The sequence below is a fragment of the Nomascus leucogenys genome, chromosome 12 (assembly GCF_006542625.1).
Source record: "Nomascus leucogenys isolate Asia chromosome 12, Asia_NLE_v1, whole genome shotgun sequence".
NCBI classification, from domain to species: Eukaryota; Metazoa; Chordata; class Mammalia; order Primates; family Hylobatidae; genus Nomascus; species Nomascus leucogenys.
The window spans coordinates 61,194,935-61,208,583 of record NC_044392.1 but is presented as its reverse complement, the minus strand read 5'-3'; the positions used below and the strand labels follow the sequence as shown (position 1 = coordinate 61,208,583).

General features: G+C 37.7%; 1 protein-coding gene across 3 annotated transcripts; it reads right to left on the bottom strand.

Annotated features, from left to right (window-relative positions):
* Positions 1-789: 789 nt before the first annotated feature.
* On the bottom strand, positions 790-11,937 carry SIKE1 (suppressor of IKBKE 1). 3 transcript variants are annotated; one of them, XM_030824786.1, is made up of 5 exons: positions 11,687-11,937; positions 11,360-11,465; positions 10,397-10,539; positions 7,578-7,691; positions 790-5,603 (listed from the first exon to the last, which is right to left on the bottom strand). In XM_030824786.1, exons 1-5 carry the CDS (start codon positions 11,855-11,857, stop codon positions 5,502-5,504), a joined length of 636 nt encoding a protein of 211 aa, XP_030680646.1. In that variant the 5' UTR covers positions 11,858-11,937; the 3' UTR covers positions 790-5,501. The 3 variants fall into 3 exon arrangements, with proteins under 3 accessions (XP_030680646.1, XP_030680647.1, XP_030680648.1); XM_030824787.1 differs by having other exon boundaries at positions 11,699-11,935; XM_030824788.1 differs by lacking the exon at positions 790-5,603 and adding an exon at positions 5,786-6,019.
* Positions 11,938-13,649: the final 1,712 nt, after the last annotated feature.

Genomic DNA, 13,649 nt, shown 5'->3' with positions numbered 1-13,649 from the left:
TGAAATATTCAGATTGCCTTTGTCCAGTCATCCACCATAAGTGCAAACCAATTTTTTTTTTTTTTTGAGACAGGGTCTTGCTCTGTTGTCCAGGCTGGAGTGCAATGGCACAATCTTGGCTCACTGCAACCTCCGTCTCCCAGGTTCAAGCGATTCTCCTGCCTCAGCCTCCAGAGTAGCTGGGATTACAGGCGCACGCCACCACGCCCGGCTAATTTTTGTATTTTTTTTAGTAGAGACGGGGTTTCACCATACTGGCCAGGCTGGTCTTGAACTTCTGACCTCGTGATCCGCCCGCCTTGGCCTCCCAGAGTGCTGGGATTACAGGCGTGAGCCACCGCGCCTGGCTTAGTGCAAACCAATTTTGTATATGCTTACAATCAACCACATCAGAACCTGTACCTGTGTAAGACATATCTCAATATCAAAGATGTTAAAATAAGAAATAGAAATGAATGTTACAATCAGTAACATATAAAAATTCATCAATTAGTTCCACACATATTTCTACGAGGCTAGATGAAATTTTGAGTGAAGTTATAGCTAACTGAAACTCTGAAGGTTCTGCCTCCTCTTTAGCATTACAGGAGTGACAAAACAAAAAGCATTATCTGCTTTTTCCTATATTAGCAGATAATACCCTTAATTCACTCTGAAAGTTGCCATGAGATATTATCAGTGAAATAACTGCAGAATGTGAAATATGACATCTTATAGTTAAATGTGTTTAATATAAATGAGGCAGAGGAAGGGAGAATTAAAAATTAGTAAGTAAAATATTAGCAAGGATTTTTTAAAAAATGTATAATTTATTATATATGTATGTATTCCTTAACAATATGTTGTATAACCCAACAATGAAATATACATCAATGAAAATGACAGCTATAAAACAATAAAATGTATGAATTCTAGAGACATGTTGAGTGAAAAAAACCAAATCCTTAGACTACATAGAGTATGATACAATTCTTTTGAAGTTCAAAAAGAAAGAAAACTATAAAATAAGCCACTTTAGGGATACATATGTATTTTAGGTTTTCTACATGTGAACAAAACTATTAAAAAGAGAGCAGGGGGTGGGCAAAGATAGGAGAAGAGCTCAAATAGATAAAATACAAGCACTCATAATGTTATTCTTAAGTTAGGTGATGAGTTATTGTGCTTGATAATTTATTTGCATTCCACATTTACCCTTTTATAAGCATCAAATATTACATTTAAATATAAGTCCCAAATTATGTATAAAGTGTTGATAAAATTTATATCTGCATGGTTGTTCCTAAAACTATGCTTATTTTATCAAGCAGAGTTCTTGGTTTTAGGCAATTCAGGTTAGTTTTAACAACAGCAAAAAAATGATTTTATTAAAAGTAATTCTCAGAATCTCTAGGACAGCCAGCAAACAAGAATTAGAGGTTACAGGCCAGGGGCGGTGGCTCACGCCTATAATCTCAGCACTTTGGGAGGCCAAGGCGGGCGGATCACCTGAGGTCCTAAGTTCGAGACCAGCCTGGCCAACATGGAGAAACCCCATCTACTAAAAATACAAAAATTAGCTGTGCATGGTGGTGGGCGCTTGTAATCCCAATGACTTGGGAGGCTGAGGCAGGAGAATCGCTTGAACCCAGGAGGTGGAGGTTGCAGTGAGCTGAGATAGTGCTACTGCACTCCAGCCTGGTTGGCAGAGCCAGACTGTCTCAAAAAGAAAAAAAAAAAAAAAATAGAATTAGAGGTTATCACTAACTAAACCACTTTTGCTGTACCTCTGTGGAGATGAATGCAGTAGTGTTGTTAGTCACCATCTTCAAAGGAATCTGCATGGTTCCCTCCTTCTTTGTATCACTAATTTTAAAGTTGAAGGCAGATGTTTCTTCCTTAGCTGCAAAGGAGGCTGAGAAAACATTACAAGGTACTTTCAAATTCTTTAGGAGGAAGAAATGCTCTGCCTTATTAGGTGAGGGATTCCTTAAACACAGGAGTTAGGATATTGGGCAGCCAAAAGAGAAATGACAGATGTCTGCTACAGCCCATTCTCTTGGCCATTCAGTATCAACACACTCCTTCAGCTAATTCTTCCAAAACTATATTCAAGGGGAAAGGACTTGACAATATGACAGTCACAGACATGTAACAGTCACAGACACTGTTAGTTGCTTTCTCAATATTATTTCTTCTTGCTAATACTGATTTCATTTGGGACAGCTATGTACCCTGCTTTCTTTGCAGGTACCAGTGGCCATTTAACTGGTCAGGCAAGTAAGTCAAGGGGAAATCCATTTGGAATTTCTGGGAAAGCTTTGCTTTCCCTCATAAAAGGTGATATATATAGCTGGCACAGGCCATTTCCATTTTTTCTTCCTTGCCTTCAACATGGCCATGACATTTGGCTTGGCAACAACTTTCTAGCAAACACAAGAAAACAGCATGAGGGATGTAAGCCAATATGGTAAGGAGCAGATTTGAAAGACAGAACTGCGTGTTTTCCTGTATATAGTAAGAGTCACTGATTATACATTATTCCTTTCAGTTGAATCACACATACTCTCAGCTATACCATTCTAGAAAATAATAATATCTCATTAGTTAAGACTCCATTTATTGAATTCATAATACTTTCTAATATATGAGCTGTGGTGGTTCTTTTGCACTAATAAAAATAGATTTTGCTAATCAAAAACCACTTGAACTCCCAAGAGTATTTGGCATTTAGGCATCTCAAGTTAGTTAGTGATTAAAAATGTGCTTAAGACTCTGTCTGGGTTTGAATCTTGGTTCCAGTTTGGACAAATAACCACCTCCTTGTGCCTGAGTATCTGCAAAATGAGGTACAGTTGAAATGGAGATTATATAATACAGTACCTGACAGATAGTAAAGCACTCAATAGATGGTAGCCATTATTGGCAATACCATACATACTTTGCTTTTGTGGCACCAAAGTTTTCTATTTCCCTCCTACCCATTTATTATCTCTATTGAATTCTCAAGTTTAAAGTCCCTCTTCTGTATCCTATACATACTTATAATGGATTTATCACACTGCATTATATATATATACTTGTCTCCTATACCAGACTTTTTCGTTTTTAAATTCATAAGTATTAATGAAGTGGTTGGCACATAGACTATTTTCTTTTTCATCTTTTAGAGTGCTAACTATTACACAATGGGGCCTAGACTAGACATTTTAAAATTAGTGTCTTTAGGAATTGTTTGGGATGATTAGAATACAAATTCTTGAACTTCACCAAATTTCTATTTCAGTAGGTCAGGGAGCCACATTTTGAAGAACACTAAAATAGACCTTCAATGTTTGAATCAAATTATGCATAAGGTATTAATATAAGAATTATACATAAGATATTGATATAATACTACACTAATATAAGGTACTATTTGTAGAGTTATACACTGCTGAACATACTGTGCTAATTACAAAGTATTTATGACTCTTGTGAGGACCACTTGACAAGGTTGCTATATATATGTAAAAAAACCCTCTGCACTTCCTAATTTGACTTATTACTGAATAAAATTAGCTTATCTTCTCAAAATGCAGTTTTTGTTAGAAAATATAATTTTGAACTAAGATTTTTGCAAACCAGGCAACTTCTTCATCCACTGAAGGAGAAACTTTAAAATCCACTTAAAATGAAGAGCATTCCTCCCCAACTCAATTTTCTAACTACACATTATCTTCATAGCATTAACACCAGCCAGAATTTATATTACATAGGGCACTAAAAGCTTCTTAGACTTGTACCTCAGGCTTTTAATTTTGCAGGGGGAAAAGTTAATATGTCGATTTATCCTAACACTTAAGATATAAAGAACTTTATAAACAGCTCTAAAGGAACATAAAGCAGATACCTGGCCATGGCAGCCAAATTGTATAGAGTACCTGCCTCTTGAATGGATTTATGGGGTCACTTAAGGTATACTTCGAGGCAGATGGCTGGGCTAATAGTTACTTACTTACTCTTGGGAAATGAAATAAAAAATGCTCACACTTGGAGGTTTTTTTTAATCAAATTCTATGCAGGATATCGAACAGAAATTTGAAAAATTCTTAAATGACATATACCTATTCATTAACACCCACTGCTCTAGATGACATCCATTAGTTATTACTGGGATCAGATGCTTTTAGGACATCTTTAAAAGATTTTGTTGTTTTAACTGTAGTTCTTTATAGCATTACAAAAGAAATATCACTCACATAAAGCACTAACAACTCTTTTTAATACTGTGTCTCTCCCATGCAGTATGGTCCTTAATGTTACTGGAAAATATTGACAGGTTTAGCATTATTTCAACTAATTCTTGGCAAATCTAAATAGAATAGTATAACATGAAGAAATTTATAAATTTGAAATGTGAGTAAACTGGGACGGGAATGAGTTGATGAGTGAACCCAGTTGACCACTGGGCATTTGAATCTCAATGTTGCCTACACAGCATTATGAGTATAATAATTTTCATTAGGTGACAAAACTGCTTCCTCACCTTTTTATGTAGCTTAAAAAAAAAAAAGAAAAAAGATAAAAAAAAAACTGCTTCTATGTAAACAAAAAGAAAGCCAACTATTAGTGCTAGGAATGAAAGATATCCAAACCAAGTAAGTGATGGTTCTTAACTATAAAATGGAAATTGTATAAAAATTAAAATAGAATGTAGAACTAGTAGGATAACATTGAAAAACTGACTACTTATATTTGTTTTTTTGATTTTTTTGTGTGTTTTTGGCTGATTATATTTAATAAAAGCTACTTTTAGCATTTGAATTAAGTGCACATATGTGCATGCACATACACAGGGCAAGCTCCTCAGCTTTGAACAGTATAAACTTTGAACAATATGACAACTATAGCATCATTGGGGAAAAAAAAATAGCTGACTTATTTCCAAGTATGTTTCCTGGGACTAGCAGTAGGTTCTCTCAAATTAAAAGGCACCAGGCTATAAAGTGCCAATTCTTAGCACCAGAGAGACTTAAAACGTCACAGGTGAATGACATTACAAATCAGAGAATCTGCTGATCTAGTTCTGTGGAACTGTATTATTTTTGTCAAATGGAAAAAAAAATCAAGGTTTATGCCAAATAGATTTAAAAAGTTAAATCTTTCCTAAAATTTCCTAGAAGTGTATTTTACAATGCTATATAAAATAAATTGCTGGCTTATAAAAAATGCTCAAAGTTTCAGAGATGTGAAAAATAACAATGAACTGAAAACAGTTTATGTAAATCAAGGTCCCAGAAATGAAAATTAAAAGTAGTCTCTTTGTGAAAGGAATGGTGAAATTCAGCATGTAGTATTCACATTAACACATCTGAGAACCATGGACAGCCAATATTGACTGGCATTCTAAATTGCCACCTGATACCTTTAATTAAGATTAAATCAAATCTGAGGCAAGACACTTAATGGACAGTACTTGAATGGGAAGACAGTAACTTCCTTCCTTGATAGACAATCTCCAGCCATCATTCAGAGTTCAGTTATTTAATGGCTTGGGAAGCAGTGTCCATTGAGTTTTTCTTTCTGGCTTGAAGAGACTCACTGCTGATGGACAATAATTCTCGAAGTTCCTTATTTTCAAGCTGGAAAAAAAAGGCATGTTTATTTCTGGTATTTTTACTGTCAAACTGCATTACAACAACACATTATTTTGAGCCAGGAGCAGAAAACATTATTTTAATTTTAAAAAATTTAAGGAAACAAAAAATCCACTAGTTGAGAATTTCCTTAAATACTACTTATTTATTCATTTAACAAACATTTACATGTAGGATGTAGGCAATGATACTCTTTTGTAGTAGTAATTTACTGAGTAATTTCTATATACCAAGTGTCAAGATTACAAAGAAGAAACAAAAAACAAGGTCCCTCTCCATTTGAGGAATTCACTGTTATATTCTTCTTGGTTCCCACAGTTTTACTATTATTTCTTTTATTTAAAAAATTCCTAATAATAGTTTCACTCTGATTAATCTCCTCTCCTGGATATCTTACAGTTCTAGAGAAATGGAAGGAAAGGGGGAAAGAAATTAGTATGTAGCTGGGTACTACTTGGGTGCCCTGTATATGTTATCTCACAATAATCTGTAGGGTAGGTATCATTGCCTACATCCATATATTTCAGATGAGGATACTCTGGCTCACAAAATTCCTAAAAGTTGTCCAAATTCAGACAACTTGGATGTGGTATTGCTGGGGTCTGAATCTGGTGGTCATGTTTTTTCTACTCGAAGTATTAAGGTAGAATTTGTCCCACATTTCCTTAGGGCTGTTTCCGTAAGTGAGGTAAATCGGGGATAAACAGAAGGTCATACTATCATTTCACTAGCTCCTAATTCCTACTCGGGACCTGTCACTACCTTTGATTTCTAGAGAGGGTAGCTTCCACTCTTCATCCTTATTCTCTGCAGAAAACTCTGGTAAACCAAAGCATTTTTAGCTTCACCAAGATGTGCGGAAGTCCCAGCTAGAGTAACTAAGAGATTAGAGCCTGTGGTCGATGAATCTTCTACCACATGAAGTGCTTCCTTCGGTATTTGTATCTGTCTCCTAGCATTTACATACTATTTAATATCATATAATACTAGGGTTATCCCTTCCACTAGACTCTGGGCAGGTACCTGTTTTTTTCTCTCTGGTATTTCTCAAAGGCCCCAGGACAGCACCTTGTAATAAGCAGCACTCAAACCATTTACTGAAATGCTTTGCTTTTTTTTTTTCTTTTTAATTTTTGAGACAGGGTCTCACTCTATTGCTCGGTTGGAGTGCAGTGGCATGCATGATCGTGGCTCACTGCAGCCTTGACTTCCCAGGTTCAGGTGATCCTCCCACCTCAGCCTCTGAGTACCTGGGATTACAGGTGTGCGCCACCACACCCGGCTAATTTTCTGTATTTTTTTGTAAAGACAGGGTCCCGCCATGTTGCCCAGGCTGATCTTGAACTCTTGGGCTCAAGCAATTCACTCACCTCAGCCTCTCAAAGTTGAAATGTTTTTCCTTAACAATTTTATGAGCACACTAATACCCTGAACCTTTTTTTGTAACATATTCCTATTCTTATCAAAATATGACAAACATAGCTTTTAAGAAATCAAAACTACAAGGCTTATATAAGCAGTTCTTTGGCTTTGTACCCCAAATGCAACCACTTTTAACACTTTTACCTATTTCTTTTGGTATTTAATTCTGTAATTCTAAATAATATGCTTATACTGCTATTTCCTGATCATCAATTTTAGACATTATCTACTTCACTTCTTATTATGGCAGATGAAGGATTTTATCTCATATATAACTTCCCCCCTCCACTCCCTCTACCTTCCCATATGAGAATATCTCAAGTTCTTGCCAATACATAGTTGGTATTTCCATTGATTGCTGTTTACTATATTTCCTTTCTTCAAAAGGGCACAAAAGGGTATGAAGGAGGAGTTTTAATTTTAAATCATGAGCACACAGAAAACATCAATATATTACAGTGATAGGATAGTGATGGCATATCTTCCAGACTCTGAAAACTCTGAAATACTGTGAACCTAAATTAGCTACAATCTTACCTCTAATTGGGCTAATTTTTCCTGAATCTTACAAAACTGGTCATCATCCACCTGAACTGCTTTCCTCATCACTTCTCCCATTTCACAGATTCTGTCAATCTGACTCTCAATTTCCTGTGAAGATATTAAGGAAACAAAGGTGGAAAAATCACCTGTTCTGTAGATATAAAGAACATAAAAGCATGTGCATTACAATTTTTAAAAGTTCATTTAATCTATGATACAGAAGTTACAATGGAGTTTCACTACAATTTTAGTCCTCAGACATGAAGCCATAGTAAAGTGACCTTGTATTCACAGATAATTTTTTTTTTTTTTTTTTTCAAAAAATCAATTGTGGAAGACAGTGTGGTGATTCCTCAAGGATCTAGAATGAGAAATACCATTTGACCCAGCAATCCCATTACTGGGTATATACCCAAAGGATTATAAATCATGCTACTATAAAGACACATACAAATGTATGTTTATTGCGGCACTATTCACAATAGCAAAGAGTTGGAACCAACCCAAATGTCCATCAATGATAGACTGGATTAAGAAAATGTGGCACATATACACCATGGAATACTATGCAGCCATAAAAAAGGATGAGTTAATGTCCTTTGTAGGGACATGGATGAAGCTGGAAACCATCATTCTGAGCCAACTATCACAGACAGAAAACCAAACACCGCATGTTCTCACTCATAGGTGGGAATTGAACAATGAGAACACTTGGACACAGGGTGGGGAACATCACACACTGGGGCCTGTCATAGGGTTGGGGGAGTGGGGAGGGATAGCATTAGGAGGAATACCTAATGTAAATGACGAGTTAATGGGTGCAGCACACCATCATGGCACATGTATACATATGTAACAAACCTGCACGTTTTGCACAAGTACCCTAGAACTTAAAACTATTTTTTTTTTTAAAAAAAAGGCCTCCTTAAGGGGATCCTCATTCCAGTTGTATATGTTCTATTGATACCACTACTAAGGAATAGTTTTTAAAAACATATATAATGTTTCTTATATTTAAAACCAAGAAGTGAAGAGTAGAATGCATTTTCTATTTTCACTCTTTGCCCAGACATCAAATTGATAATCATATGGTTATCTGTGATATGCATCAGCTCATAAGTAACCCTTTGGTATGTGAACATGGGGAATTTTAAAATACTGGGCTCTTCAATATGGATTTGTGTTACAGTCATGTTATCATTTCACGCCTTCCAAGATTTCAAAGGATCTGATGGCTCTAACTGCAGAGAATAAATGAGTAATCTTTAGTCTATTTCAGAAATAGAAGGCCACATGATTCCTTTTCCATAAAGGACTAAGGTTTCATCCAATGCCAACTCTGGTAAGGCCTTAGTCATTTTTGTGGGTGAAATCTGATTCGATGCAAGCAAAGTTATTTTCATTTCTGAAAATTATCTATGTCCAGTGCATCAATCCCCCAGTAGGTCCACACTCCAATAAAAAGATTTGAAATGAAAAAAAAAAAAATCAATTGTAGTTTAACTACCCATTGGATGTTGGATACTATCTCTAAGTGGCTGTTTAACTTAAATTTGAATACTTTTACTGGCAGGAAGCTTACTATATTCCAAGGTGCCTTATTCCATCTTTGGACATATTACTTAGAAAGTTTATCTATCTGAGTAAACTCTGTCTCTTTCAAGGTTCAAGTTTTTTCCTCCATATGAGAAGAAAATCTATTTTTCTCTTCCAGATGAAAGCCATTCAAATATTTAAAATATCTGTTTCCTAAAACTTTTAAGTCAGTAAAATGCATTCAATGGAATTTAAGATGAAGCTTATGTTTCACTACATCTCACAGAAGTAGTAGGCTCCAACCTGTACATCTAGAATTAAATGATACAGTACACAAGAATGTACAATGACAACCATGAAGCACCTACAAACATAAGAACAATTACTGAGTCTCCCAAATTAGATAATAAGCAATCAAAGAATAGAAACTATGCCATGTTTGTTTAAAAAACCATACTTCTCTCCCCTAACAACATAGTATGATACTATGTGGTTCAGTTTATAAAAGGTTTACTGACTGCCTGCTATATGTCAGGTACTATGTTAGGAATAAAATGTGAATTCATGTGCCTTACAACCAAGGAGCTTAAGTTAAATGTATAAGTAATAACCAACCAAGTGTTTACCAGGCAGCTTCAACACTAACTGGCATTATGTTTGGTGGGAGAGCTAAGAATTAATGAACATTTTCAAAAGAGATCTTGGTGAGGGAGGGGGAACCTTAGTCCCACTCAAATAAAAGGATCTGAGCAGCCCCTATCCTCCTTCTTTCTATTCACATCTTTACAAAGCCATGGCAAAATAAACAACAAGTGTGATAAACATGAAAGGAAAACGAGCTTACTTTTCTTCAAAAACAAGCACACATGGCCAGGCGCAGTGGTTCATGCCTATAATCCCAGCACTTTGGAAGGCTAATGTGGGTGGATCGCTTGAGCCCAGGAGTTTCACACCAGCCTGGGCAACATGGCGAAATGTCATCTCTACCAAAAAACAAAGAAACAAAGAAACAAACAAACAAACAAACAAAAAACCCCACAAAAATTAACAGGGTGTGGTGGTGTGCACCTGTAGTCCCAGCTGCTCAGGAGGCAGAGGTGAGAGGATGGCTTGAGCCCAGGAGGCAGAGATTGCAGTGAGCCGAGATCGTGCCATAACACCACAGCCTGGTCGACAGAGCCAGACCCTATCTCACAAAGCAAAAAAACAAGCACACAATCTAAAACAATCTCAAGATTTCAATTTGGTTCATTTCGAATTTATTCAAGGTTTCTTACTGCAGAGTGAGACTGGTGAGCTTTCAGGACTGGTTCAGCATCCACAGCTTTTTTAGCAACCATTAACTGTAACATCTGTTTCCGATACTTGCTCATGATGAGTTCCAAAGCATCCTGGTGTTCCTCCAAGGAAATCCACAGTTCTATCAAAAAATAAAGTAACTTGGCAGTGATGTCTGAGAGACAGTTCCCAAATCCAAACTCTTAACAGTTGGAATTTTGTAACACTATATAGATAATATGAATCCAAAGTTGTAAATCAATGTTTTAAGTCCACAAAACGGAACAGTTAAAGTCTATGTGAAAGGTAACTTTCTAGGCAGAGAAGCAAAGTCTTGCAGAAACAATAATGGATGTATTATCAGAAGACATGGGTTTGAGTTCAGTTCTGTAACTTGCTTGGTTAATACTCATAAGTAAATCATTTAGCTTCTCTGAGCCTATTTCTTAACTGCATTGTGATAGATAAAAATGAAGATATGAGAATACAGTAGAGTGATATATGTGAAACCCCTCTGGTAAACAACTATTAATACTACAATCATTAATAATGTACTAATCAAGCCTAAGAATATATACCCTTAGAATAAAATTCTGCTGCTTCACCCTGCACAAACAAGAACATAAACCTTAAATCTTACCTTCAGTGTTTATATTAATACTTAAACATTAAATTTTAAGTCCATGAGGCTATGAACTCTTTTGTTACACATCTGGGGATGCTTAAAAGTAAACCATGCAATAATTCCAACTCTACACAGCACCTCTTTGGTAAGCTGCTACAAAATCAGTCAGATGACCTTGAAAAGGGTAATCTAACAAACTTTATTGTTACTGGGCCGGATCAGGAGGACTCTCCTACTAAAAGTACTGACCTGGAAATATATGTACACTTTTGTAAATGTTTAGGGCAATTTTGCAATAACTTTAAACTATTACCAGATATGAAAAGGCCTGACTAACCTCTGTTTTCCTGTTGCAAGTCTCTAATCTGTGTGTTCTCTTGGGACAGCAGAATGTGAGGTTTGTATTTGGACATGTCCTTCATATCGGATGCATCCTCTTGATACTGGACAAATAGAGACAGACTAAGCATGCCTTAAAGAGAACAGCGGCAGATGCAACTGAAGAGGCAGAAGTTAGGTCTCCAGGGCAGGATTCTCAGCCCCGACCCAGGAGAATGGTCTCACCGCCGCCCTCTGAGACCGGGAATAAATTCCAGGCCGAGTTCCCACTTTACCTCGCTCTCCACCCTTCAGTGCCCAGAATCCGAGAGCACTGGAGTCCTACCCTCTGCCTGACCTGGTCCGGAAGCGCTGTCCCCGCCTCCCGCATAGCGGCTACCCGCCGGTGCAGCGCTGCCGACTGATCCACCAGCGACTCGGCGGCCGCATCGTGCTCCCGCAGCCTCTCCAACAGCGTCTTGGCGTCTGTCAGGATCTTCTCGATGGTACAGCTCATAGCAGCAGGACGACCCCAGCCCCTGCTGGGTTCAGCTACGCGACTAGCTCAGATCTTCTGAGAGTCTGTCTCAGCATTACAGGCGTCATTTCCGGGCACGTTTAAAAGGTGGCTTGGTAGGCGCAATAGGCGCCTGCGCAGTGGCAGCCTATTTTGCTGGTTGACCCGCTTTAACCTGCGGCTTCCTTGCAGTCTTCCTTGCGCGGAGCCCCAGACCTACACTTGCCACGCCCTTGGTTTCCAGTTACCACAGACTGGTGGTCAGGCCATGATTAGCTGGGCAGTGGGAAGGTCTCCTTTCCCTACTGGTTTTCATTGATGTGGTTTGTTCTTCAGTCACAGTTAGTTTCTTTTTATTTTCATTATTTTTATCTTTTTTGAGAGGGAATCTTGTTCTTGTCGCCCAGGCTGGAGTGCAGTGGCGCGATCTTGGCTCACTGCAACCTCTGCCTCCCGGGTTCAAGCGATTCTCCTGCCTCAGCCTCCCGAGTAGCTGGGATTAGAGGCATGCGCCACCACGCTGGCTAATTTTTCTATTTTTAGTAGAAACGGGGTTTCACATATTGGCCAGGCTGGTTTCAAACTCTTGACCTCAAGTGATCCGCCCGCCTCGGCCTCCCGAAGTGCTGGGATTACAGGTGTGAGCCACCGCGCCTGGCCTACTTTCATTTAATTTTTTTAAAATTGTGGCAAAATACGCATAAAATTTAATATCAGCCATTTTTAAGTTAACAGTTCAGTAGTACATTCATATTGTTATACAGCCACCATCCGCATCCATCTCTAGAACTCTTTCATCTTGCAGTACTGAAGTTCTGCACTCATTAAACAATAATTCCTCATTCTTCCTTATCCCCAGCTCCTAGCAGCCACCATTCTACTTTCTGTCTCTACAAATCTGACTATTCTGGATCCCTGACATGAGTGAAATCATACAGCATTTGTATTTATATAACTGCCTTGTTTCACTTAGTGTAATGTCCACGAGTTTCATCCATATAGTAGCATATGTTAGAATTTCCTTCCTTTTTAAGGCTTAATAATACATATATACCACGTTTTGTTTATCCATTCATCCGTGGATGGACAGTTGGGTTGCTTCCACCTTTTGCTATTGTCAATAATGCTGCTATTGCAACTGGCTCACATCTGGCTGCTTGCTGCCTAGAGGCCAAAAACATGAGAAGTGACCTGTGGTGAAAGTTTTACTAATCAAATGCTCGCAGATGGGGAATGGCTAGGCTTATGCCTTCAAAACAGCATTCTACTTTTTTTTTTGGTCAAGGTATCCCAGAGACAGTATCAGTGTCCAAACTTTAATTTTGTCCCATATCAATGCCAAGGTGTTGTGCTACCTGCCATGAGTCCATCATGTCCCTCCTGCGGCCAACTGACTTAGAGTCAAAAGAGTTACAGCCAATTAAACGTTCTAGGCCAGATGGGGAAGGAGGTGGGCAGGCACTCATTAACCTTAAAACCCCTCTTAAGCAATGTTAAGAGGCAAAACCCAAAAGGCAAGGGTTACAAAATTGACTTATCTATAAATTCTATGCATTGAGCTGCTGTAATCTGGGCTTGTTGCAATTAGCTATACAAAATGCAAGCATTTTGTTTAGCTCTTTTGGCGTCTGTGTGTCATCCTTGATTTGTAGGGTCTGAACTAATTTTAGCTCTCAGTACTGGCCCTTACAACATTACGTTATAGTCTCTAGGCATGGCGGGATTGAAGAGTTTCAACTTTTGTAGGTAAAACAAAACAAAGAATTAACAACATTTCAAATACAAAGGTCAT

Excerpts from the sequence above, each read along its gene's own strand:
- SIKE1 (XM_030824786.1), bottom strand. The coding sequence starts at position 11,857 with ATGAGCTGTACCATCGAGAAGATCCTGACAGACGCCAAGACGCTGTTG. Across the intron at positions 11,466-11,686 it reads CGGACCAGGTCAGGCAGAGG|TATCAAGAGGATGCATCCGA; the intron begins GTAGGACTCCAG and ends CTATTTGTCCAG. Across the intron at positions 5,604-7,577 it reads AAAAATTAGCCCAATTAGAG|CTTGAAAATAAGGAACTTCG; the intron begins GTAAGATTGTAG and ends TTTTTTTTCCAG.